At 43.9% G+C, this 25,491-nt stretch overlaps 1 protein-coding gene across 1 annotated transcript in view; it reads left to right on the plus strand.

Annotated features, from left to right (window-relative positions):
- SMG1 (SMG1 nonsense mediated mRNA decay associated PI3K related kinase) overlaps positions 1-25,491 on the plus strand; it is a 209,301-nt gene that overhangs the window by 118,779 nt on the left and 65,031 nt on the right. Inside the window, 9 exon segments of the mRNA XM_068244758.1 lie at positions 2,343-2,573; positions 2,672-2,849; positions 8,433-8,594; positions 12,695-12,912; positions 13,836-13,990; positions 14,579-14,801; positions 17,806-18,052; positions 18,133-18,362; positions 19,148-19,396. Coding sequence (XP_068100859.1) covers positions 2,343-2,573; positions 2,672-2,849; positions 8,433-8,594; positions 12,695-12,912; positions 13,836-13,990; positions 14,579-14,801; positions 17,806-18,052; positions 18,133-18,362; positions 19,148-19,396 — 1,893 coding nt within the window.

The raw sequence follows: 25,491 nt of genomic DNA on the forward strand, positions 1-25,491 counted from the left end.
GCAGCATAATACACTTTAAACAGAAAACTTTTTTGTTACACCTAATATAAATCCTAAAATCTGCACTGTTTCTACTTCCTGATTCATGGAAGTAGAGATATTGTTAACCTCCTGTGCATTCAAATGGCCTTATCTGTGATCTCTGCCATAGGCAGTCATGTGACACAGGGAAGAGATCAGATTACAACTTGTGAGTACACACACATGAGGGGGGAATTAAACAGGCTAAACTCTCTAAATACATACAGGGTGCATTTTTTTATGTATTTCTTCAGTCCTATGCAAGAGTTCAGGTCCACTTTAAAGGGAACCTAAACTGAGAGGGACATGGATGTTTCCTTTTAAACCATACCAGTTGCCTGGCAGTCCTGCTGATCTCTTTGGCTGCGGTAGTGTGAGTCGCACACCTGAAACAAGCATGCGGCTAATCCAGTCTGACTTCAGTCAGAGCATCTAATCTGCATGCTTGTTCAGGGGCTGTGGCTAAAAGTATTAGACACAAGATCAGCAGGAGAGTCAGGGAATTGGTATTTTAAAAGGAGAAATCCATATCCTCCTCAGTTTAGGTTCCCTTTAATCTTTCTGGCGGTAAGCCTGAGTCAGATTTGAGGTGGAAAAAAGCAGCCATGAGTGGTAATCCTGAGCCTGGCTCAGGGCAGCCGCTGGGAGGTATAGGAAGGCAATGTAGCGGGGTTAAATACTCACCTGTCCTGGCCTCTTCTCTTCAGGCAGATGATCACGCTGCCTCCTTTTCAGAAGGAGCCCAGCTCTGCAGTCATGGCCTGATGGCTGCCGAGCTGGGGCGAGTCATGGCCACACAGGCAGAGAGGTGTTTCTCAAGACCTCAGTCAGAAACATGACTGCCACTGCACTGGGGGGGGGGGGGAGAGACAGACTCTGCTGAGAAACACCCACTCTGCTGCCGGCTCCATGAAGCATCTCTGGGTTGCATGACTGACATTACCAAAAGGAATTTCCACATCAAATTTGGAAATAATGGCGCACAATCCCCTGTTAAAGAAAATCTGTAACAAAAAAAACCTCCCCTAGGGGATACTCACCTCGGGTGGGGGAAGCCTCCGGATCCTATTGAGGCTTCCTCGGTCCCACGGTGGCGGCAAAAATCCTCCCGGAGCGGCGACTATGTAAATATTTACCTCCATGGCTCCAGCGCAGGCGCAGTATCTGCTCCTTCCCACGGAGATGAACGGAAATAGCCGATCTCCGTCGAGCCGCTCTACTGCGCAGGTGCAAGTCGCCTGCGCAGTAGAGCGGACCAGACGGAGATCGTCTATTTCCGCCTATCTCCGTCAGAAGAGCCGCAACAGCGCCCCCGTTGGAGCCTGGAAAGGTAAATATTGAACAGGCTGTCGTATCTGTCGGGCAGGCTTTGAAGGGCTGCAGCAAGACCCCAGTAGTACAGAGGAGGACGTGGGGAAGCCTCATTAGGATCCTGAAGCTTCCCCCTCCCGAGGTGAGTACGCCCCAGGGGACGTTTTTCTTGTTAGTGTCTCTAAGTTTTACTAGCCATGAAACTCCTGCGTGTGAACTAGTGCTTGAAATGACAAGATCCATGTTTGGGAAATAATACATTGCGTTAAAGGTAGTCTGAAGCAAAAATAAAAACAAAAAACAGATACTCGCCTGAGGAGAGGGAAGGCTCTGGGTCCAATAAGCCTTCCTGTTCTCCTCATGGTTCCCACATTCCAGCACTGGATACCCTGTTGGCATTCTCCGACTGCTGCCCGAGGCACCTGGGTGCTCCCTGAAGATATGCCACTCCATACTGCGCATGTGTAGTACAGAGCTGCCCGTCTTCAGGAGCACTCGGGCTCCTGAAGACTTCCGAAGCCTCTCGTGGCGGGAGGTTTGAACCGGGAATCCAGCGCTGGACCGCGGGGAAAGTGAGAACGGGAGAACTCTATAAGGCCCAGAGCCTTCCCACTCCTCAGGGGAGTATGTGTTTTTGTTTTTTCTCTCTTCAGTTTTAATTTAACCTCCTGAGTGATACGCCGCTCAGGTGGTTTTTGCAGCTTTTGAATTGCATCATGGCCCATATGCAATTTCACTTTTTCTCCTGAGTTTTTTTCTCCTAGGAGATATTTCATCTTTGATTTAAAAACACTTTTTAGTACTTTGCAATGGAAAAAGTAGGTGACGTACTGTCAACATTTTGAGTATTTGTTTGCTTGCTGGTGGTTTGAAAGGCGTTTATTTACATGTTGTGGAAAATATCACCTTGGAGAGAACTCTGGTGTAAAGTGTTTTGCATGTGACCCCATGTGTCTTGGTTCTCTATAGGCTGTACTTTTGTACTTTATTAACCCTGCCTTTGTCTCCAGGATGAAGACATGTCCCTACAGATCACAGAGAATGAGGATAACAGTGAAAACGACACAGTAGATGTAATTTGGAGGCAGCTCTTGACCAGTTGCCCATGGTTAGCAGACCTAGATGAGACTGTCTCAGAGGCACTCATCAAACTTTGGAGAAAAGTAGTGGACCGGATCTTCAGCTTGTACAAATTATCCTGCAGTGCTTACTTCACATTCCTGAAGCTGAATGCTGGAAGGGTATGGTTTTTGCGGTCTTGGGATAGTCTTGGATTTACAACCAATATAGACTTTACAATTCTACAGCCAAGCTTAATTGATTATTTCTCATATAATAGGTTTCCCTTGATGAAGATGACCCTCGTTTGCATTTAAATACTCCTACCAAGCAGAGTACAGATGATGTTATTGTCATGGCAACACTGCGACTCCTCAGACTGTTAGTGAAACATGCTGGAGAACTGAGGCAATACTTAGAGCAGGGACTGGAGACCACACCCACTGCTCCCTGGAGAGGTACTAATGCTGGATTATTTGGGGGTGTTTACTATTACAATATGTTCACTTCAGTAAATTTAGTGCTTAAAAAAAAAACCCTGAAACTTGTCTACATTTAATTGGCATTACAGTATAATCGTGTTAATGTGAACTTTTATATAGTAGATCTTCATATATTGAATATTAAATGTACAAGTTCCCGGCCAAGCGTTATAAGTATATGGGAGTAACGCCTGGCAGTGCTGGTCGTAATGGAAAAATCTATGCTTACGGATCATTACGCGTAATTTTACGCTATTACGCAATTACGGTTACGGCGTAGGAAATTATCTACGGTACATCACTGTAATTACGCGTAAACTTATGCAGTTACGCGTAAGGATACCGCAATGTAGGCGCTTACACTACGATGTTACGCGTAGTGCCGTAATACCCATTAATGCATATTTTTTGACGCATACGGACGATATGTACGCAATAGCCGTCAATGTGACAGTTATTACGTACATATCATTCGTATGCGTCAAAACGTACGCTTATACTGAAGGCCGGGAGAAGATACTATTGGTTGCTTAGGATGTTGACTGATTGGCTACTCTCAGTAATTACGCGTAAAATTACGCGTAAGTGTTCGTAAAATTACGCATGCCTAGCAATTACGGTACAGTGTAATTACGATACCACTTAAACTGCTTACGCGTAATTATTTACGCGTAAGCAGTAAAGTGGTATCGTAAGACCGTAAGTTACGCGTAGCGCTTACGCGTAAATTTACATTGAATTACGATGCGTAATTACGCTCATGCGTAATTTCGGCCCAGCACTGACGCCTGGTATAGTAAACCCTGGATATTGTAGAACTTCCGTTATAGTGAACCTAGTTTTTGGCCACTGCGGTATTATGTATCCTGCTATAGTGGAAAGTGGACAGGCACATGCTTCATATGTTAGTCTGAGACCAATGAGCCATGGTTGGGTTGGCAGCCACTTGTAGCCTACTTGCTATCTGCATGCTCCTCTGGGACTGCGTGGATTTTCTCAAAAGCCCCAACCGGTGCATGGGCTAAAGACCAGAAGCTGCACCTACTGGTGTCTGATTACTGAGGGAATTGCTTATCTGTGACTTGTTCTTAGATGTCTGCAACACAATAGTATCATCCAGGTACAGAAATGTGGCTAGAGGAGCACACTATCAATGCTATACCAACATTACCTGGTGAGATCTATGCTTCCTGTGTAAACTGTTATGTGATTATTGCATGCAAATCCCTGCATATCAAGCACTGTGTGTTTTGATCTAGCTTGGATACTGGCTGAAGCATTGGAAAGAGAAAATAACCCTCAATTGACTGACCTCAGATACAGTTCTATGGTATACTTTGTGTTGAATATGACAATTTCGGATGTAGTAAACTTCTGATATAGTAAACTACTTGGCCTGGTCCCTTGGAGTTCACTATAAAGGGATTCTTTTGTATTTATGTATATTTCAAGTGCACACTTAACAAAAAGCTTGTGTTTGCAGTATTAAAGGATACTCGAGGTGAACTGGAAATAAAATGAACTGTGTGTGTAGGTAGGTATGCAGATTCTTACCGCACCACCCATGTGTTGGCGTACTCCTCCGTTTAGCTGTAAAACTGCTGTTTTGTCCTTTAAGTCGGCATCCTTTGATCTGGATATACTTCCATATTCTTTAGTCTGTCAGCTCTTCAGCCTTGTGACTGTGCTCCCTGCATGAGCATGCGCACATAAGATGAAATTGTGGAGCGCAGTCACAAGGCTTCTGACCTGGCATACTGTGCATACACAATGAAGTATGTCCAGGTCAAAGGGTGCGCCAACTGTGCCGACTTATCGGACGAAGTGGGGCCTTTTTACAGCTAAACAGCTGACACACAGGAGGTGTGGTAAGAATCTGTACACCTCCCCACACACACATAGAGCATCTGTTTTTTTTAATTCCATTTAACAAGGCAAATTTCTGTTTTGCATTTTTAGTGAGTGCTTTTTGGTCCTTTTTAACCCCTTACACACTCCTATGAGTTCCAGTTCCCAATAAGCTTGCTTGGCAATCTGTAACATTTTTCCTTGGTTATCCTTTGAAGGAGAGGCCAGGATTATTGGTTTTCTTTGTCTGTAGTTCAAAACAAATGATAATGGAACATAGTGAAACATGAAATCTAATTGCATGGTTTCACATTTAATGAGCTAGTTGTTTAGTGACATAACCTCATGGATTATACTGTGCATGCTGAATATTGAGCTATGGGCTTTGGTGGAATACAGACTTGCACCAATATGACCATGCCTATCCCTCCATACTCCCCTACCAAAAAAGGTTTGTTTAATTTTGGGAAAATAGGCAGGTGTGTGCGCAAATCCTCAAACTTCCAGAATATTGTGGTGCAGATGGCATTTAAACAAAGTGGCAAGTCATGGCCTCATGGAAGGCTGGAATGCTAGGTCACGCATGACCTTGTGCTCATTACAAAATAAGCCTGGCTGAGATGCTTCTCAAAAAAGCCAGAAAACAGAACTATGCTGCTTGCATTGATGAGTTTGAGGGCCCAAAAGCAATTTTATGTAAATGGCAACCTATTTTCTAGCTTTCTTGTAGAGGGATTGGCTCCTGTGTTTATGGTGTTTAGGTATTAGCATTATGAGTGAAACTTGCATAAAACAGGAGATAAACCTACTATATCTCGCTAGCAAAATTACCACTATCCACATAAGAGGCAGTAGTATACCTACGCCCCTGAGGCTTCATCTAAACTCTAGGAACGTAGATACTTGTCTTCTGCTTGCTATGTGCTCTGCGTAAGAGCACCTAATCGCTGGCCATTAGAGCTCAGATTGGTGAATAGGAACATGTGTTCCCAAAGCCAGTCACAGTGTCTCATATATGAATGGTCACTGCTGTAATGAACAGCAGTGATCATTCATTGAACATCTAACAAACTTTCACTTTAGCTTAGAACTCTGTGATTAAGCATTCTCTGCAAGAAAGAGACATGTAGTGGATAATTTAAATAGTGCATCAAAAAAAAATAATAAAAAGCCCAGTAACACCACCTGTCCCCTCTCCTACACCTATCATTACAAAAATAAAAACTTTGTAAAAAAAAATAAAAGCCAAAGTTAGGGAATTTAAAAGAGAATACATAAATAGTTCCCGTATTTTTTGGACTATGAGACGCTCCGGCTATAAGACGGACCTAGGTTTAGAGGTCAAAAATCAAGTAAAAAAAAATACTAAACCTGGTGGTCTATGGTGCAGGGGAGTCTTATGGACCTTTTCCCCCAAACTGTCACTACCCAGAATGACCCTCATTGATGACAGGACACCATTAACAAGCAAGAATTCATTTTTCAAGTCAGAGGAACAAGCTTGATCTATCTAGCATTGGTTGTCCCAAGTGTTCAGGAGTGAGGCAGGCGGCCATTCATCTGCAGGCATACATGCAGTGAACTGGCGACGGGTTGGAGATCGGCCATGTCCCAAGTGTTCAGGAGTGAGGCAGCCATCCATCCGCGGGCATGACACATGCTGCAGACTAGCCTGCAGCCCGCACGCTCCTCTCCTCTTCCTCAGTCTTTCTCAGTATGCAGCCGGTTTCAAAAATCACACAGTGCTACCGGCTTCCCGTACTTCCTGGTTTATGGTATCCTATCACCGCGTGACCTGAGAGTCACATGCTCTTTCAGGTCACGCGGTGATAGGACACCATAAACCAGGAACTATGGGAAGCCGGTAGCACTGCGTGATTTTTGAAACCGGCTGCATACTGAGACTGAGGGAGAGGAGCGTGCGGGCTAGTCTGCAGCATGTTATGCCCGCAGATGGATGGCTGCCTCACTCCTGAACACTTGGGACATGGCCGCTATCCCACCCACCGCCAGTTCATTGCATGTATGGCCGCAGATGGATGGCCGCCTGCCACACTCCTGAACACTTGGTACATCACTGACTTATCACCCACCACCGGTTTTCTGCATGTATGCCTGTGGATGGATGGCCGCCTCCTGCACATTCCAGACATTGCTGATCTCCCACCCACTGCCATTTCTAGGAATGCCTGCAGATGGAGGGAAGAGAAGAGCATGCCGGCTGGTAAATGCTGCACCGAGTCCCCTACCCCAGTGTTGGGGAAGAAAAGTGTCATATAGTCCGAAAAATACGGACATTAGGTACTTAGCTTTTTATACATGTATGCCATGAGGGTATATTGTTGTTTTTACAAATAAAATTTTGTCACCATACATTGTACTAGGAGCATAATTTTGTGTTGTCATAACCACAACAAATAGGCAAATAAAATGTGTGGGTTTTGTCTATAGGAACATTGTTTATTTTAAAACTATAGGGGATGAAATGGAGAAATTATGTTTTGTTTTGTTTTTTTATTTCCTTAGATTTCTCTTTAAACTACATAGAAAATAGTAATTTGCTAAAGTAATATCACCCATAAAAAGCTTAATTTGTGGCAAAAAAATATATACATTACAGTAAGATAACTAGTGCTAAAGTTATTGGAGAATTAATGGGAGTGCTGAAATGTGAAAATTGCTCTGGTCCATAAGGGGAACACAACATGTAATGGTCAAGTAGCTAAAGTTTTTAGTGAGGATTTAATTTTTGTCAACGCTGGAAGGGGGTTCTCAACAGGGATTTTATGTTTACCAGATCTTTATTTTAAAGGACACCTGAAGTGAGAGGGATTTGGAGGCTGCCATATTGATTTCCTTTTAAACAATGCCAGTTGCCCAGCCTCCTGCAAGTGTCTAAATTGCCTACATTAAAGGGAACCAGAGAGGAACGGGGGGTTGAAAAAAGAAAATGATTTTATACATACCTGGGGCTTCTTCCAGCTCCATAAGCCTGAATCGCTCCCACGCCGCCGTCCTCAGCTTCCTGGATCCGCCGGTACCGGGCCCGTCACTTCCGGCGGACGCGGCCAATTGTCCGCATCACAGGGGCTCCCTCCATACATGTACGCATGCGGCAGCGCAGTAAGCAGCCACATGCGTATCTGTATGGAGAGAGAGCACCCTGTAATGCGGAGAATTGGCCGCGTCCGCCGGCCGACTTGCCGACTCGCGGCAATGACGGGACCCGGTGGCGGCGGATCCAGGCAGCGGAGGACGGCGGCGCGGGAGCGATCCGTGCGTATGGGGCTGGAGGAAGCCCCAGGTATGTATATTGAATCCTCTCTGGTTCCCTTTAAACAAGCATACAGCCAAGTCTTGTTTAAGGTGTGAGTCACACTACTGCAGCTCATGCACGCGTGCCACTGGGCCAAAGCTTGTGCAATAGTGCGTGACCTGGACGCGAAATACATGGGCTTTTACATCAGAACAGAGGGAGATGGAGGTGAGCATGACGCCTGCCCATACATGCCTGAAGCCACCATTTCCACAAAGGAGTTCCTTATGTTTCTGTAATAATTACACTTGTTTCTAGTAGGTTTAGATGGTAATAAGGTGCCTGTGCGCCTCCAGTACTGAACAAGGACACTTTCTACAGGTTTATAAAGTACATTTGTGTTTAGACCTTTCCACACTATTGATACATAAACTGTGATTTTATTTTTTTTCCAGGTATAATACCTCAGCTTTTCTCCCGTCTTAACCATCCTGAAGTCTATGTTCGTCAGAGTATCTGCAATCTGCTGTGCCGAGTAGCTCACGACTCTCCTCACCTGATCCTTTATCCAGCAATAGTAGGAAGTATTTCCTTGAGCAATGAATCTCAGTCTTCAGGTCAGTGTATTGAAATCTTCACTTTTTTTGTAGTACACATGTTTTGCTTAAATTTGGAAAGCAAAGGTCTTCATTTTTGTGCTAATGGCTTTAAAGGGAACCTAAACTGAGAGGGATATGGATGTTTCCTTTTAAACCATACCAGCTGCCTGGCAGTCCTGCTGATCTTAGGCTGCAGTAGAGGCTGATTCACAGACCTTTTTTTTTCCAGCCGGGTGTCATGAAAAAGTAGCCGGGTGGGGTGCGAAGGGTAATGCAGGGCTGGTGCAAGTGCAACCAGGAACGGATCTAGACCAAGTTGCGCCTGGGGCAAGGTCAGGTTTTGGCGCCTAAACTGCCATTCATTTTGCCACCTTTTTAAGTATTCCACAAACTGCGCCTGGGGCAAGAGACCCGCCTTAAACCCCCAATCTCCCCCCCCCCCCCAAGATCTGTCCCTGGGTGCAACTCTACCTACAGCATAACAAGAGGAGGCGAGCTGAGGAGACTGGTGCTCCCCAAAATTAGTTAGGTGGCGCACCCGTCTAAAAGAGCCTGGAGAGAACACCGAATATGGGTCTTATAGTTGCATTTCATACTGGGGTGATTATTGCATTTAATATGGGGGGTTAATTTCACGCAATTTCATAAAGGGGGTGATTTTTGCATCTCATATGATTAGTAGCTGCTGGGGTCAAGGGGTATTGCAGATAGTAAACTGGGGTCAGTATCATACTAAATTATCTGCAATACCCCTCGACCCCAGCAGCAAATAACATCCATATAAAAATTACATGCATGTGAATTCTGCAAGAATCACCCCCACACACTAAAGACAAAAGAAATATCGAGAGGCCAATATAGTGTAGTATGCAAAACAAGGGGTTGGAAATGAAAAGTATATAATGTATATACTCACAAACGTGAACAGAGGCGCCAGCAGGATAAAGGGTTCTAAAAGGCTTAAAATCCCTCAGGAGGTGGGGGTGGACTCTCCTCCCCGGGGCAAACCACAGCATTGTTTACCCATTATTCACGTTAACATAACTATACACCAAAAATCATCAGCACACATACATTGGTCTAAGGATACGCTATCTGTCTCTGTCTTTACAGTGTACGCCTATCTGTTTATTGCCTGAGGAAGTGGGAACATACCCCTGAAATGCCTTGCACTGTTTGTTTTGGAGTATATTAATAAACCTGTTGTCATAAAACTGACGGTATCTTGTCTGCTTCAGGGAGGCGAGTCCACCACCACCTCCTGAGGGATTTTAAGCCTTTTAGAACCTTTTATCCTGCTGGCGCCTCTGTTCACTCTTACATCACCCCCACACACTGTCCTTTCAAGCCACTTGCACATACCTTCAACACAGGATCGATGTTCCATTTTTGCTATTTTTGCAGCAGCAACTTTTCACAGACTTTGCCCAACTAGTGAGGCCAGGGCCGGATTTGTAATTTTTACAGCCCTAGACAAACTTTTCTCAATCTCTCAACTGATGTCTGGCAGATTAAATCATTGTGATTGAATCTGCCAGTTGCTAAAATCAAATAATGTATGGGCACTTACATCTTATGGGCAACCAAGCAGGCAGATGAGACCGACAGCATTCAGCAGCAGCCTCCATCCCCAGCAAGTCAGATAATCTACATTGCAGCCATTGTTTTCCTGGAGTAGCTTGAAAGCTCTGTGTACTCTCCAGACTCTGCACTATATCAGATAAGAAGTGCATTAGCAGAGGTCTCACTCATGCCTGAGGAAGGATGATAATCAGTTCATGTGCAGAGTTCTGAACTTCACCAGCACAGCATGCTTCAGAGGAGCTCGTGTTGTAGAGAAGACAGGAAACAGAGGGGACGGGGCAGAACTCATTGCCGTGCACTCTGCACTGCCCTATCCTATCTGGAGCTGAAGATTCATGCAGCCAGGACAGAGACACGCTGTGTGGATTTGCTCGGGGGAGGGGGGAGAGAGTCTGTCTGCAGCTTCAGGCTCTCTCCCAGCCTCAAGTAACACAGGGACAAGACTAGTTTCCCTGCGCTCCGTTCCTATTTGTACCTGGTGGCTGCCTCTGCTAGCTGAGCTGCCTGCAAGCCAACAGACATAGGCAGCCAGCAAAGCGGGGCATAGAAGAGTCTTTCCGTTATGGCGGGTGACAGTTAACCAGCCCTGCCCCTTAGAACCCGCCCAGCCAATCACTGTTCAAGCAGGAGGTCACAAAGGCAGAGGAGCGCTCCTGCAATTTATAGCGAGAGCTGAGCACTGATTTATAGCAGGTAATGGAACGCTCCTGCCTGCGGAAGGTTTGTCACCAGCTTTAGCTAGCTAGGTAGGCGGGATCTCAAAATAGCAGGGCGACCTGCCCACTTAAATAGTCCTGGGGAGAACACTGCAGTCTGACTTCACCTGATCTGCATGCTTGTTGAGGGGCTGTGGCTGAAAGTATTAGAGACACAGGATCAGCAGGAGAGTCCTGCAACAGTTTTTTTTTTTTTTTAGGAAAAATTCATACCCTTCTCGGTTTAGGTTCCCTTTAATGATATGGGAGGTTTTAGTTTGGTACACACTGTCAATGGTTGTCAAGACAACCATTATACCTGATGTGCTTATTTGCATACTTACCAGCAAAGTTATAATGTGACAGAGGCACTTTGCAGTACATGGGCATATTGTAGTGATTGCCAAGAAAAATCGGACCTCACAGATAACTAATCCTCAAATACAGCCTCAAGATGGGAGCAGGTTATTAAAATATATAATTGTTCTGGCAAGTTATTCAACACCAACTTTTTCAATGGGTTAGGACCAGTTCACACCACAACCACTATGCTGCTTTGTAATGCAGCGGCCACCAGAGGGGTGCAATGGACAAATGCGTTTGGATAACACACTGCTAAACGTTTATGCAATGTGCCGAACCATGCATAACTGCATACATTTCAAACCTAGAGATTACTACGAGGAAGTCTATTGACATCGTTTCCTGGAGCAAAGCTGAGCCTTTTTCGAGTCTGAAGATTACAGCTCTTACTTTAGATTGATGACCACATAAAATGTAAAGTGTGTATGTTTAAAGCAAACCTGAGGTTGCTAAAAGAACAATACTTAAGAAGAGGGAAGCCTCTAAATCCTTCAGGCTTCCAACAACTTCCTAATAATAATATTAATAATCTGAACATTTGTATAGCGCTTTTCTCCTGACTGACTCAAAGTGCTCACCCCACTGCTGCTGGGTGGGACCGAAGCTTCATGGCCACACTCCTTTTTATGCATGTGTGGCCATGCTGGGCCTGTGCAGTAACATAAAGCCATGCGTGGCCAAGCAGCTTTGGCTTACTGTTCAGGTGTGGCTGTACTCTCGCAGCTTCAGTATGGCGAGGTTATACACTTGGGAGGGATGCTACAAGAACATATCCGACATGCTCTTGTTGGATGTTTTTTTTAGAGAGTTTGTGCATGGCATGGTGAGGGCAAGGACAACACTCCAGCTTCTGGACTATACACAGGTTTTCCTCTACCTGGGTAAGTATTTAACTTTTCCCCTACCACTTCAGGTTCACTTAAAGGAATACTATAAGTAAAACCACTTAAAAAAAATGCTGTATGTTAGGGCACACATTACCACAAGTACGAGGAGCAATTTCTTTCCTCTCACAGCTATGAATGAATACTAAGAAGCCTAATACTTCTGCAGTTCTCCCCGTGACTCTTAATAGGGCTTCCTGGGAATCTGTGGATTCCAAAATAGAGTAGGACCCATGATGTCCAGCTATGCCCTCATATCTCCCTTGCCACACTTCACTTGGATTCATTCAGTGACTAGAAATAGTCAATGAGATGAAAATAATTTAGAGTAGATGAAAATAATTTAGCGTAGATGCAGAACTATGCACATTTTATGCAGCTTGAAAATCGATGAATTAAATCTCAAGGCCCTGTTGGTCTAATTTCAAGCTGCACATATTTGCATACAAAATTTGCCGAATCCTGCATCAATTTAATCACCGTCATTAGTGACTGTTTTTTTTTTTTTTTACTCCTATAATGTACACATACTGAAGCCAAGCTTTATTCTTTGATTTTATGTGCCTAACATTATTATTGCTGGTTATTACAGGAACCAAGCTGTCATCAGCTATCCCCACTTTGCTGGGTAATATCCAGGATGATGAGCTGATGGGTGGGGAATGTGATGATGGAAGTCCACCAGCTTCACAGGAGAGTAATAGAGATGAATTGAAGAACTTGCTGAATGAAGACCAAGCCATGATGAAAGATTGTTACAGCAAAATTGTGGACAAGCTGTCTTCTGCGAGCCCCACTATGGTTTTACAGGTTTGTAGATGTTTTCTTACCCTTTTTAAAACCATTTTCAGTTTATCATCAATGTAAAAGGATAAAGTGAACTAACAATGTGAGTGGCCTGCATAAAAATCTATGGTGTTCTGTTTGAAAGTTTTTTTCCTTTTACTGAGTTCACCCACCGCAGCTCAATTATACCGAACCAGGCTGCTGTTCTGATTTGAAAGAAAACTTTGTGTACCTCTCTTAACCAGCCTGGCGTTCTATTAAGATCTCCAGGCTGGCGACCAGACGTTTTTTTTTTTTAATTAAAAAAAAACCTGTTGCAAGCAGCCAACTGAAAGTTGGCTGCATGAAAGCCCACTAGAGGGCCTCCGGCGATCAGAAGTAACAAGAAAGGCCGCGATGAGCGGCCCTTCTTGTTATGCTTTCCTCATCGCCATGGCGACGAGCGGAGTGACGTCAGCCGACGTCCTGACGTCGGCCGCCTCTGAATCCAGCCCTTAGCGCTGGCCGGAACTGTTAGGTCCGGCTGCGCTGGGCTCGAACGGCTGGGGGGACCCTCTTTCGCTGCTGCACGCGGCGGATCGCCGCGCTGCAGCGGCGATCAGGTAGCACACGCAGCTGGCAAAGTGCCGGCTGCCTGTGCTCCTTTTTATTTCATTAAAATCGGCCCAGCAGGGCCTGAGCGGCAGTCTCCGGCAGTAATGGACGAGCTGAGCTCGTTCATACCGCCCAGCAGGTTAAAGTATTGGTGTGTAGTATTGGTGGAGTAGTTCTCATAAGTTACTCAGTACTGGGAACTTTTTCACTGATAACTCTGAACTAGGTACTACTATAGACTTGGTGTAGGAGATAGCAAATGGATAGCTGAACATTATCTGATAAGTTCATTTAGCCTTTAAGGTAACTTTTTTAAAATGTCTAAATGGCTTTTTTTCCCGACACTTCCACAGGTTCAGATGTTGGTAGCAGAGTTAAGAAGAGTTACCGTACTTTGGGATGAGCTCTGGCTTGGTGTCTTGCTTCAGCAACACATGTATGTTCTGAGAAGAATTCAACAACTGGAGGATGAAGTCAAAAGGGTGCAAAACAACAATACTCTGAGAAAGTATGTGCTCTTGTAGAAATACTTAAATTCTAATTGTTCCCCTATTTAACCCCCCCTGCGTCCCTCAGTAACTGGACACTGTACCCACCCCCAAGACTTAGGTCCTCTACTTTACATGTCATATTACTGCCCCACTAAACATGTCAGGCACTACAAGTCTCTTCAATAGTTCTAGACGTACATCACTGTCGGTTTTGTTTGTATTTGTTTTAACTTGTATTTATACAGTGTTATGTGCTTACGTCTATTACAGATTTATGCTGTACCCACTGTAATTATCCTAATCACTTTTCAGTTAGTGACTGTGGCAAAATATCTTTCCACTTGTTACACAAGTTAGTGGGCAAGCTAATCTCCTGTGAAATATGCAGTTCAATATGTAAGCAGAAGGGGTGTTTTGTTTTTTTGTTTTTGTTTTTTTTATAAACCGCTTGCTTCTGAGAAGCAGGACTTGTTTTAGATTCTTTAGCATTCTCTTAGCATGTACTGACCTCAAATGATTTATCTTTTGCGGACTTCTCCAGTCACATTTTTAGCGTAAAGGCTTTTTTTACCTCATTCTTATGCATGTTTTTTTTTTTTCTCTAGAGAGGAAAAGATTGCTATCATGCGTGAAAAGCATACAGCACTGATGAAGCCTATCGTGTTTGCTCTTGAGCATGTTTGCAGTATCACATCAGCACCTGCTGAGACGCCACATGAGAAGTGGTTCCAGGATACCTATGGGGAGGCCATTGAAAATGCTCTGGAAAAGCTTAGAAATCCATCCAATCCTGCCAATCCAGGAAATAGCTGGATGCCTTTCAAGCAGGTATTTGCAAATTCATTTCCCGCACAACAGATTTTATCCACTGTATAGTGTCAAAACGGAGTTCGAATACTGCAGCTATAAGTTAGGAAGCATACAGTTTCTGCAATAGACAATTACGTGCGCTCAACAAACACAGCAATGGCCCTTTAACAAATGCACTTTCAGATCAGCTCCCGATGCTGGGTGGTGCCAGGAATAGTATACAATGACAAGAGGGGGGGGGGGGGGGTGCGCTCCGATTGTGCATTAACTTTAAAATGGTAAAATCATGCTAGCATTAAAAACTTACAAAATAGTGAGGTTAGCGCCGCTCATCTGCCGTTAGCAAGTCTCCTCTCGATCTTGCGGCCTGGCCAGGGCTCACAGAGTAGATGGAACAACATGGGAGACATCAGGCCGGCTCAGAGCAGTGCGCGATATGCCGTCTATCACTACGCGTTTCTGCACATCACTACGCGTTTCTGCACATCACTACGCGTTTCTGCACATCACTACGCGTTTCTGCACATAACCACGCGTTTCTGCACATAACCACGCCTTCTTCTGGTGAGGAACACGGCGAGACGGCTGTGTTTAGTACACAAGGAAAAATCCGCCCCTAGCTACAGGTTGCCATGGGGCGGTACTTAAAACAATGAACTTTATTTAATAACTTAAAACAAGCTTCATTAAGCAAGGGGACAAACTTGATTTAGCGAACAAACCTAAATGCACACTGCACCTTTCTAGCCTACGGCGAACTTGCTTCACACTGCCATTGTAAAGTACCAACAGGTATATCATTTTTGCCACAGAGGAATCGCTGCTACTATATGCGCATGAAACCAATCAGTGCGCGTAATCTACAGTATAACAAGATTCTCACACTGTGTCAACCGGTTAGTTGCTATTAAGGCAGAATATATATATATGAGATCCCCATTTAATCTCCATTAAAACAATCTTTCTATTCGTAGAATTAGTCTAATAAAAACACTTTGCAACTGATAAAACTAATAAAACTGACAAAGCTGCAGCTACATCAATACATATCTCTTGATGGTGAATCTAATGCGTGCTGTACTGCCCGCTCAATGTGCAGTGTGCATTTAGGCTTGTTCGTTAAATCAAGTTTGTCCCCATGCTTAATGAAGCTTGTTTTAAGTTATTAAATAAAGTTCATTGTTTTAAGAACCGCCCCATGGCAACCTGTAGCCAGGTGGCGGATTTTTCCTTGTTTACTAAACACAGCCGTCTCGCCGCGTTTGTCACCAGAGGGCGTGGTTATGTGCAGAAACGCGTAGTGACATCAGATGGCATATCGCGCACTGCTCTGAGCCGGCCGGACATCTCCCAAGTTGTCCCATCTACTCTGTCAGCCCTGGCCAGGCTGCAAGATCGAGAGGAGACTTGCTAACGACAGATGAGCGGCGCTATCACTAATTTTTGTTTAATTCTAGTGTGATTTTACAATTTTAACGTTAATGCACAATCTGAGTGCTCCCCCCCTCTTGTCATAGCATACAGTTTCTGCCAACATACAGATCATGAAAGTACATATCCAGTTCTTCAAAAAGGCAAATTCATTGACTGGTTAATGCTTAACTTTATTATCCTTCCAAGATTTAGGTGATGCCCAGTGTAAATACTGGATGATGATAGCTTTAAAAGCCTACTCTTTCCAAATCCTTATTTGACTCAAAGCTGTGTTATATTTTAGTCTCTAAACAATAAATGTCTTACTTTATAGTCAGCATTTGAGAAAAGCCTTTGTTTGTAGTCTACATTTAGCTCACTGAACACGTCCATATAGGAAGTGCCAACTCAAACTTAAGTGGTATCACTTTCTTCTAATGGGATGTGTGTATAATTGGTCTAAATTTAACTTCTCTGGTCCTACAGTTAGTTCTCCTACAGTTAGTTCTCCTACAGTTAGTTCTCCTACAGTTAGTTCTCCTACAGTTAGTTCTCCTACAGTTAGTTCTCCTACAGTTAGTTCTCCTACAGTTAGTTCTCCTACAGTTAGTTCTCCTACAGTTAGTTCTCCTACAGTTAGTTCTCCTACAGTTAGTTCTCCTACAGTTAGTTCTCCTACAGTTAGTTCTCCTACAGTTAGTTCTCCTACAGTTAGTTCTCCTCTGCTCCTACAATTTAGTTCCTTCTGGCCTATGTCTTTAGAACTAGTCCATATGTAACACCTGCGCACAAGTACTCCTTTACTGTATAATGAAGAATGTGCTCTGTGAACTAGCTAAATGGTTAATCTTTTCTCTCCACTAGAGTTCCAAGTTTGTAGCCTAATAAATCTGCATGGAGTTGTGCTCTTCCCAGGTCACATGGTGTTCCTCCCAAAATATGCTGGCAGGTTTAAAGAGGAACTGTAATGAGAATGAATAAAATTGCTTATTTTTTGCAATATTCATTTGTAGATTTAGTCAGTGTTTGCCCATTGTAAAATCTTTCTTCTCCGTTTCACATTCTGAAATCTATCACAGGTGGCAAAATCTTGAGTTCTGCCAGGTGATCTGTTTGGAATGTTCATTTTACTGATAGTTCTGTAGGGAATGTTTGTTTACTGAGAGTTCTATACAGAGGGAGATATTGCTTGCTTTGCAGTTGAAAAAAGCAGTTCTTTTCCACAATGCAGTGAGGTTCAAACAGCAAACTGTCAGGACCACACTCTGGGAGGGGTTTCACCACAATATTAGCCACACAGACCCCCCTGGCGATCTATTAGAGAAAAGGTAAAGATTTCCTGTGGGAAAGGGGGTATCTGCTACTGAGTGGGATGCAGTTCAATCTTGGGTTAAAGTTTCTCTTTAATGTGGCTTCCTCCAACCTTCCATGGTAGATGCATTAGTTTGTGAATTGTTGTACACTGCAAAATATTTAGACAATAGCCCCGTATGAATATATGGTGGTAAGAAAACGACTCTAATAGCAAGCATACCGTACCCAATATGCAGTCTTTCTCTGCTCATGAGGTACACAATGCTATCTAGGTTGATTGTCTTTCTCTTTGTAGGTTATGCTAAGCTTGCAGCAAAGGGCGCAGAAGCGAGCAAGCTACTTGTTACGCCTTGAAGAAATCAGCCCTTGCTTGGCTTCAATGACCAACACAGAGATAGCTTTGCCAGGAGAAGTGTCAGACCGAGATGCTATCACAATTCACAGCGTTGGCAGCACAATCACCATCCTACCTACAAAGACAAAACCAAAGAAATTCATCTTTCTGGGATCAGATGGAAAGAACTACCCATATCTATTCAAAGGTAGTGATCATTTATTTATTTTTATTAATACAGTTTCTTGTTGTTTTTTTTTAATATGGATATATATTTTAATTGAACAGGTTTGGAAGACTTGCATCTTGATGAGCGGATCATGCAGTTCTTGTCTATTGTGAATACTATGTTTGCAACAATTAATGGCCAGGAATCTCCCAACTTTCGTGCCAGGCATTATTCAGTCACCCCTCTTGGCACACGATCTGGACTCATTCAGTGGGTAGACGGAGCCACGCCTCTTTTTGGCCTTTATAAACGGTGGCAACAAAGAGAGGCAGCATTGCAAGCACAAAAGGTATCAGCTGATTCATTAAGACAGTAATAAGACATTTTTATGGATTTAGTGGTTATAGATTGAAGAATATGTAGTTATCTTGCAATTTTGTATGAAAATTAAATTAACAGAGCTTAAAGAATTCTAACTTGAGGTAATTGCAATATGGGCATTTATGGAATGATAGTATAGATAAGTATACCGGGTCTCCGCACTTCCGTCAATCAGGCCAGTCTACGCAGGAGAAGTGAGCCCTCTACGTATCTCTCCAGTAGCTGCTGGAGAGATATGCAAACAGCGCACTTAACTTACGTCAGACTGGCTCCGACTGACGGAAGCGCGGGGACCCGGTATCAGCACTGTGAGAAGACTGAGGATGGTGGCGTGGGAGCAAACAGTGTGTATTGGGGTGGAGGAAACCCGAGGTATGTAGAAAATGTGTTATTTAGAACAGCTAAAGATACCATTGCTACTACACATACAATAATCCTATCCAGGGCTGTGGAGTCAGAGATATTTTGGGTACCTGGAGCTTGAGTCGGTGGTTTCATAAATTGAGGAGTCGGATGATTTTTGTACCAAATCCACAGCCCTGGTAAGTATTGGACTAAGTAGTCTGAGCCATTTTGGGTACCTGGAGTCGGTGGTTTCATAAACTGAGGCGTTGAAGTCGGATGATTCTTGTACAGACTCCACAGCCCTGATTTATATCTCTCTGAGCTTATTTTTATTTCAGGTTTACTTTAGGGCCAAATTGTTTAACTTTCTACATTTTTACCAGTGTGACTTTTTTCCCTCTTCCCCAGGCTCAAGATTCTTACCAAACACCTCAGAACCCTGCAATGGTTCCTCGGCCCAGTGAACTCTACTACAGTAAAATAGGCCCAGCCCTCAAGGCAGTTGGGCTTAGCCTGGATGTGTCACGCCGCGATTGGCCTCTGAATGTGATGAAGTCTGTTCTGGAGGAATTAATGGAATCCACTCCTCCAAACCTGCTAGCTAAAGAATTGTGGTGCTCATGTGCCACTGCAGATGAGTGGTGGAGAGTTACGCAGGTGAGTGCTATTTTTGCTTCTTTAATTTTTTTTTTGTCCTTCTATATTTTACCTTTGACTTCTGTCAGAGTAGTCCACTTCCTGCTTTCATAACATTAACATCCTGTGTTTACAAATGAACTTTCTGCCGTGGCAGTCAGCTGACACAGCTGAGGGATTAAATTACAACTTGTGCTTAGTCAGAGATGAGGGCATTAGACAGGCTACACTCTAAGAACATACAGGGTACTTTTCTATGTTTTCCTTCTGTCCTGTGCAAGAGTTCAGGTCCACTTTAACCTACAGTTCACCCTTCTTTTCTAGGCTGGTCACCCAGTTACTTCCATAATCCACAGATGCCCTTCTGGTGGTATTTTCTGCCAGTTGTACTTCAACATCACTTCTAAACATTACTTAGAATGCTATCTTTGTTTTTGGCGAGCATGCCCAGTGCTGATTTCCTAGGAGTACTGAGCTTGTTATCCAGTAAATTAGCTCTTCATGGTGGTGGTCAGTGTATTATCAATGAGGTAAATGTATATCTTGACCTAAAAACTGGACACCTGCTGTATTCTATGTAATTATTGAAGAGACAGACAGATGAAACAGATGGCTTGCGGGCAGCCATCGCTGGTAGAGGGCCTCTGTTTACATGCCTGACAATCTGCTGAGGTGGTCGTAGTCAAGAGAGTGTATAAGGCTTTAAAGAGACTCCGTAACAAAAATTGCATCCTGTTTTTTATCATCCTACAAGTTCCAAAAGCTATTCTAATGTGTTCTGGCTTACTGCAGCACTTCCTGCTATCACAGTCTCTGTAATAAATCAATGTATCTTTCCCTTGTCAGACTTGTCAGCCTGTGTCTGGAAGGCTGCCAAGTTCTTCAGTGTTGTGGTTCTGCTATGAATTCCCCATTCCATGCCCCTCTATGCACACTGCCTGTGTATTATTTAGATTAGAGCAGCTTCTCTCTTCTCTCTTATCTTTTACAAGCTGGATAAATCGTCCTCTGAGCTGGCTGGGCTTTCACTTACTGAAGAATTACAGACAAGGGCAAAGCTGTTTGCAGGAGAAAAAAGAGCAGCCTGAAACTTCAGTGCATGAGAACTGCGGGGAGAAAGAAACACACAAATGATCTATTGAGATTCAAAAGGAAGGCTGTATACAGCCTGCTTGTGTATGGTTGTATTTTCTATGTGTGGACATACTGTACATCAATCTACTTCCTGTTTTGGTGGCCATTTTGTTTGTTTATAAACAAACTTTTTAAAACTGTTTTTCCCCACAATCCTTCAGGGCAAGGTGAGACGTCGCCCCTCCCAGACGCAGGAACAGACAGCACTTCCCCTATAAAAGAATCAAATGGTTAGTCCACCCTCAGTGCTGTTTGTTCCTGCGTCCAGGCAGGTCGGCATCTCCCCTTGGGATTAAGCCTGTGTGCTGTGCTGCAGGTGTTATTTCCTAGGGTGGCGGAGACGATGGTACTGAGGTCGTCTCGCCTTCACCTCACACTGGGCTGTGTCTGTGAGGTTGCCTACCTTTCTCAGCCGAATGTGGTGGAGCAAGAGTGGAAGGCACGGCTTTCCTTTCCGCCTATGGAGGAGTCGGAGCGGGAGAGGACCGGACGCTGGTGAGTCACGTGTGCTGGATGCGGAGGTAGATTTGCATGAGGCTGGTGGAGGCGTAGTTTCCGGCGGGTATGCCGGAGGCTGCCTCTTGAGCCTGTTGGTCCGGGTCTTCTGTCACTTCCGGTTCCGGCTCCAGTTCCGCCTTGCGTGACGTCCGTGGGCGGAAGTGTTTAAAGGAAAGAGCGCGTGCAGGCTGGTGGCGGCGTTTTTTTGTTACTCTGCAGTAGACAGACTGCAGTCTTTGGGCAGGATATCGTTGCATGATGTCTGCCGTTGATAAGACTGAGGGTAATCCAGCCGCCCAGAAGGTGAGGCAGAGGGTCTCTTTCTGGGGATTGCATGCATATTTATTGGGCTATCTGTATCTTATACTGCTTTGTATGTTATTGCAGGCCAAAACAACTGAAGCAGTGAGGCCTCCTCCTACTTATAAGAGATGCCCTGTATGTAATGTGAAATTGCCATTGCCCTATGCCAAAACTTTATGTCAGCAATGCACTGATAAGATTTTGGGGGAACAAGGTGGGCCGTCGGTCCAAGAGACCTTGCAAGCTTTTAGAGAAGAGATAAATTCCTCATTAGCTTCATTTAAATCCTCTTTGTCTGTAGCTGCAGCTTCTACATCTCAGAGTACTGTATCTGTGACTCCAGCGATTGAGGGGGAAAGTCAGGAGCAGTTGGATGTGAATGAAAGTTCAGCTGATTCAGATTCAAAAGAGGTAGAAATTGATATGCCTTCCCGGTTCAGGTTTCGGGTTGAAGATACCGAAGCTCTGATCGCGGCGATTAATGAAACACTGGAATTAAACAATGAGGCAGCGGTTTCTTTATCCCTTCATGACCAATTATATAAAGGTATGGAGGAAAAGAAAGGTCTCACGTTTCCGGTGCATAATGCTATCAAACAGACAATTCTGAAAGAATGGAAGGATCCAGAAAAGAGGCTGTTTATTTCCAAAGCATTGAAACGCAGATTTCCTTTTACGGGTGAGGATTCGGCGTTATGGGACAAATGTCCAAAATTGGACTCTCCTTTTTCGCAGGTGTCGAAACAGGGCGATTTGGCATTTGAGGATCTAGGGGATCTTAAAGATCCTGCAGACAAAAAGATTGATGCCTACCTTAAAAGAACATGGGAAGCGAATGCGGCTACCTTTAGACCAGCTATAGCTTCAACATGTGTGGCTAGAACATTGGAGCTGTGGATTAACCAGCTCAAGGCAAATATTTTAGCAGGGGCTTCAGTAGAGCAGCTGATGGAATCAATTACGATTCTGAATAAGGCGGCAAATTATCTGGCGGATGCTTCCGCAGAGACTATTAGATTTACAGCCAGGTCTACTGCCCTGGTAAATGTTTCTCGGAGAGCCTTGTGGCTCAAGACTTGGGATGGTAATTTAGCATCCAAAAATAGATTATGTGGAGTCCCCTTTTCAGGAGATCTGTTATTTGGGCCAGATTTAGATCTAGCGTTGGAAAGAACTTCTAATAAGAAGACATTTCCAAAGAAACAAAAAGTGTCTAATAAGAAATATTTTCGCAAGCCAGCGGCAAACCAAAAAGGGTCATACAAAGATCAAAAAGGGAATAAAAGGTGGTTTAGTGATAAATCCACAAGAGGAGGATTCAGATCGAAGCCATCAGAGGGGCAGTCAAAACCACAATGACTCGTATCAGGCGGTCGGGGGAAGACTAAAATATTTTTGCCACACTTGGTCAAAGTGGGTGAAAAGTCCATTTATTCGGCAAACAATCAGATTTGGTTACCAAATCGAGTTTGCCTCACCCCCTCCCTCAAGGTTTGTGATCTCAAGACCGCCAAAAGACTTAAGTTTAGTTCCAGAAATGTTGAACATTATAGAGAACATGTTAAAGCAGAATGTAATTGGCAGGGTTCCAAAGAAGGAACAAAGAGAGGGGTTTTATTCAACGATTTTTCTGGTGAAAAAGCAATCAGGGAAATATCGTTTGATTCTAAATTTAAAGAAACTGAACCCGTTTATCAGGAAGAAGAAGTTCAGGATGGAATCAATATTCACCATAAGGGAACTATTATTTCCGGAGGCATTCATGGTCTCATTAGACCTCAGGGATGCTTATTGGCATGTGCCAATTCACAAACGATCCCAAAAATTCTTAAGGTTTGCCCTTCAGGTAAATGGAATACTGATGCAGTTTCAATTCCTATGCCTCCCGTTTGGGATCACTTCCGCACCAAGAATGTTCACAAAAATTCTGGGGGAAGCTTTGATTCCTTTAAGAGAAAGGTCGATCATGGTAATTCCTTATCTAGACGACCTTTTGATAATGGGCAATTCAGTGGCAGAATTAAAGAATCACCTGCAGGCGGTTTCAGATCATCTGCAGTCATTAGGTTGGATAATAAATCAAGAAAAATCATGCCTACTACCAAACCAAAGAATGTTGTTCTTGGGCATTTCGATAGATGCGCTGGATCAAAAGTTCTATCTTCCAAAGGAAAAAGGGGAAAAATTAAAAAATGCAATTCTGACCCTTCAAAAAGAATGGCGACCTTCATTAAGAATGATTTCACAGGTGTTGGGAATAATGTCATCAACAATGGTGGCTGTACCGTGGGCATTGTCGCATCTCAGGAAGCTTCAAAATTTCCTGTTGGAAAATTGGGATGGACAACCTCGGAGTCTGGACTTCAGGGTGTCCATTCCAACACTAGTGAAGTCATCGCTGCAGTGGTGGTTGGAGGACTCCAATCTACTGAAAGGCAATCTGTGGAAATATCCAACAGAGAAGATTCTAACCACGGACGCAAGTTCGTGGGGATGGGGTGCTCATGTGGACCATGCAGCATTTCAGGGCAGATGGTCAAGACAGGAGTCCCAGAGCTCTTCGAATTTGAGAGAATTGAAAGCTGTGGGTTTGGCACTGACTCAGGCAAAAGAGATAATATTCAAGACACACGTATTAGTGCAGTCAGACAATGTTACGACAGTAGCATTCATAAACAAACAGGGAGGCACGAGGTCCCGGTTATTACAGGAAGCTGCGGCAGAGATTTTATTCTGGGCAGAAGAGAATGTGTTGTCCTTGAGAGCGGTTCATCTCAGGGGCACTTTGAATTTAGATGCGGACAAGTTGAGCAGAAACAAAATTCTAGCCTCAGAATGGTCACTGAACAAACAAGTCTTTCTGCTGATCACGGAAAGATGGGGTGTTCCGTCAGTAGACCTGCTAGCATCTCAAGAGAATGCGCAGATACAAAGTTATTTCTCGTTGAATCCAACAGACAATGCATTAGGGATAAATGCGTTCAATTACCAGTGGGACTTTCCGTTGATTTATGTTTTTCCTCCCCTGAACATGATCCCGGCAGTGCTGGAGAAATGGAGGAAGGACCGAAGGAAAATGATTCTGATAGCTCCTGTTTGGCCAAGAAGATCTTGGTTTGCGGTAATGAAAAGGTTCACGGTGGAACAACCGTGGTTACTGCCCCTCAGACCAGATTTGTTGGTCCAAGGAGATCTGTGGCATCCACATCCAGATCGACTGAATCTGGCGGTATGGATCCTGAACTGACTTTGTTAAAGGGCATGGGGGTGTCAGATAAAGCAGCCTCAACATTGATTGGAAGCCGCAAGGAGGTAACAAGGAAAATTTATTTAAAGTATTGGAAAGTTTTTCATGTCTGGCTGAAAAACTCTAAGTTTGATAGCATGTCTATCCCAGCAATTCTGGATTTTCTCCAGGAAGGTTGGGAAAAGAACGTGTCGGTCAGTACTCTGAGAGTACAAATGGCAGCGCTTACTGCGTTCTCTGGTGTGCCTATTTCTACCTCTCCTTTAATTGTAAGATTTATGAAAGCAGTTGCAAGAAAACTTCCCGTTTTCAAACCATACGTGTCTCCTTGGGATCTGTCTGTGGTTCTGCAGGGTCTAGTCAAGGCTCCTTTTGAACCACTAAGAGATTGTACGCTTAAAGTTCTTACTTATAAGGTAGTTTTCTTAATAGCAATTACTACGGCGAGGCGAGTTAGTGAGATTCAGTCCCTGTCAATTAAAAGTCCTTACTTTCAAGATTTTCAGGACAGGTTGGTACTTCAGACAGATCCAAAATTTTGTCCTAAGGTGATGTCAAAATTTCACAGGTCCCAGGATATTGTGTTACCAACCTTTTGTGTGAATCCGAGGAATGAGAAAGAACAGAGTTTCCATTACTTAGATGTTAGAAGATGTGTATTAGAATATCTGGCCAGAACGGCGGATATCAGAAAGTCAGATGCATTATTCATTTTACATACAGGTAAAAATTCAGGCCAGGCAGCTTCTAAATCGACTATAGCTAATTGGATTAAATTAGCAATTATTGAGGCTTATAAGGTTATGAATGTTGATCCGCCAGCTTCCTTTAAGGCACATTCGACTAGGGCCATGGCGGCTTCATGGGCAAATAGAGCAGGGGCATCTCCTGAACAAATTTGCAAGGCGGCGACATGGTCAACGTTTTCTACGTT

The sequence above is a fragment of the Hyperolius riggenbachi genome, chromosome 7 (genome assembly GCF_040937935.1).
Source record: "Hyperolius riggenbachi isolate aHypRig1 chromosome 7, aHypRig1.pri, whole genome shotgun sequence".
NCBI classification, from domain to species: domain Eukaryota; kingdom Metazoa; phylum Chordata; class Amphibia; order Anura; family Hyperoliidae; genus Hyperolius; species Hyperolius riggenbachi.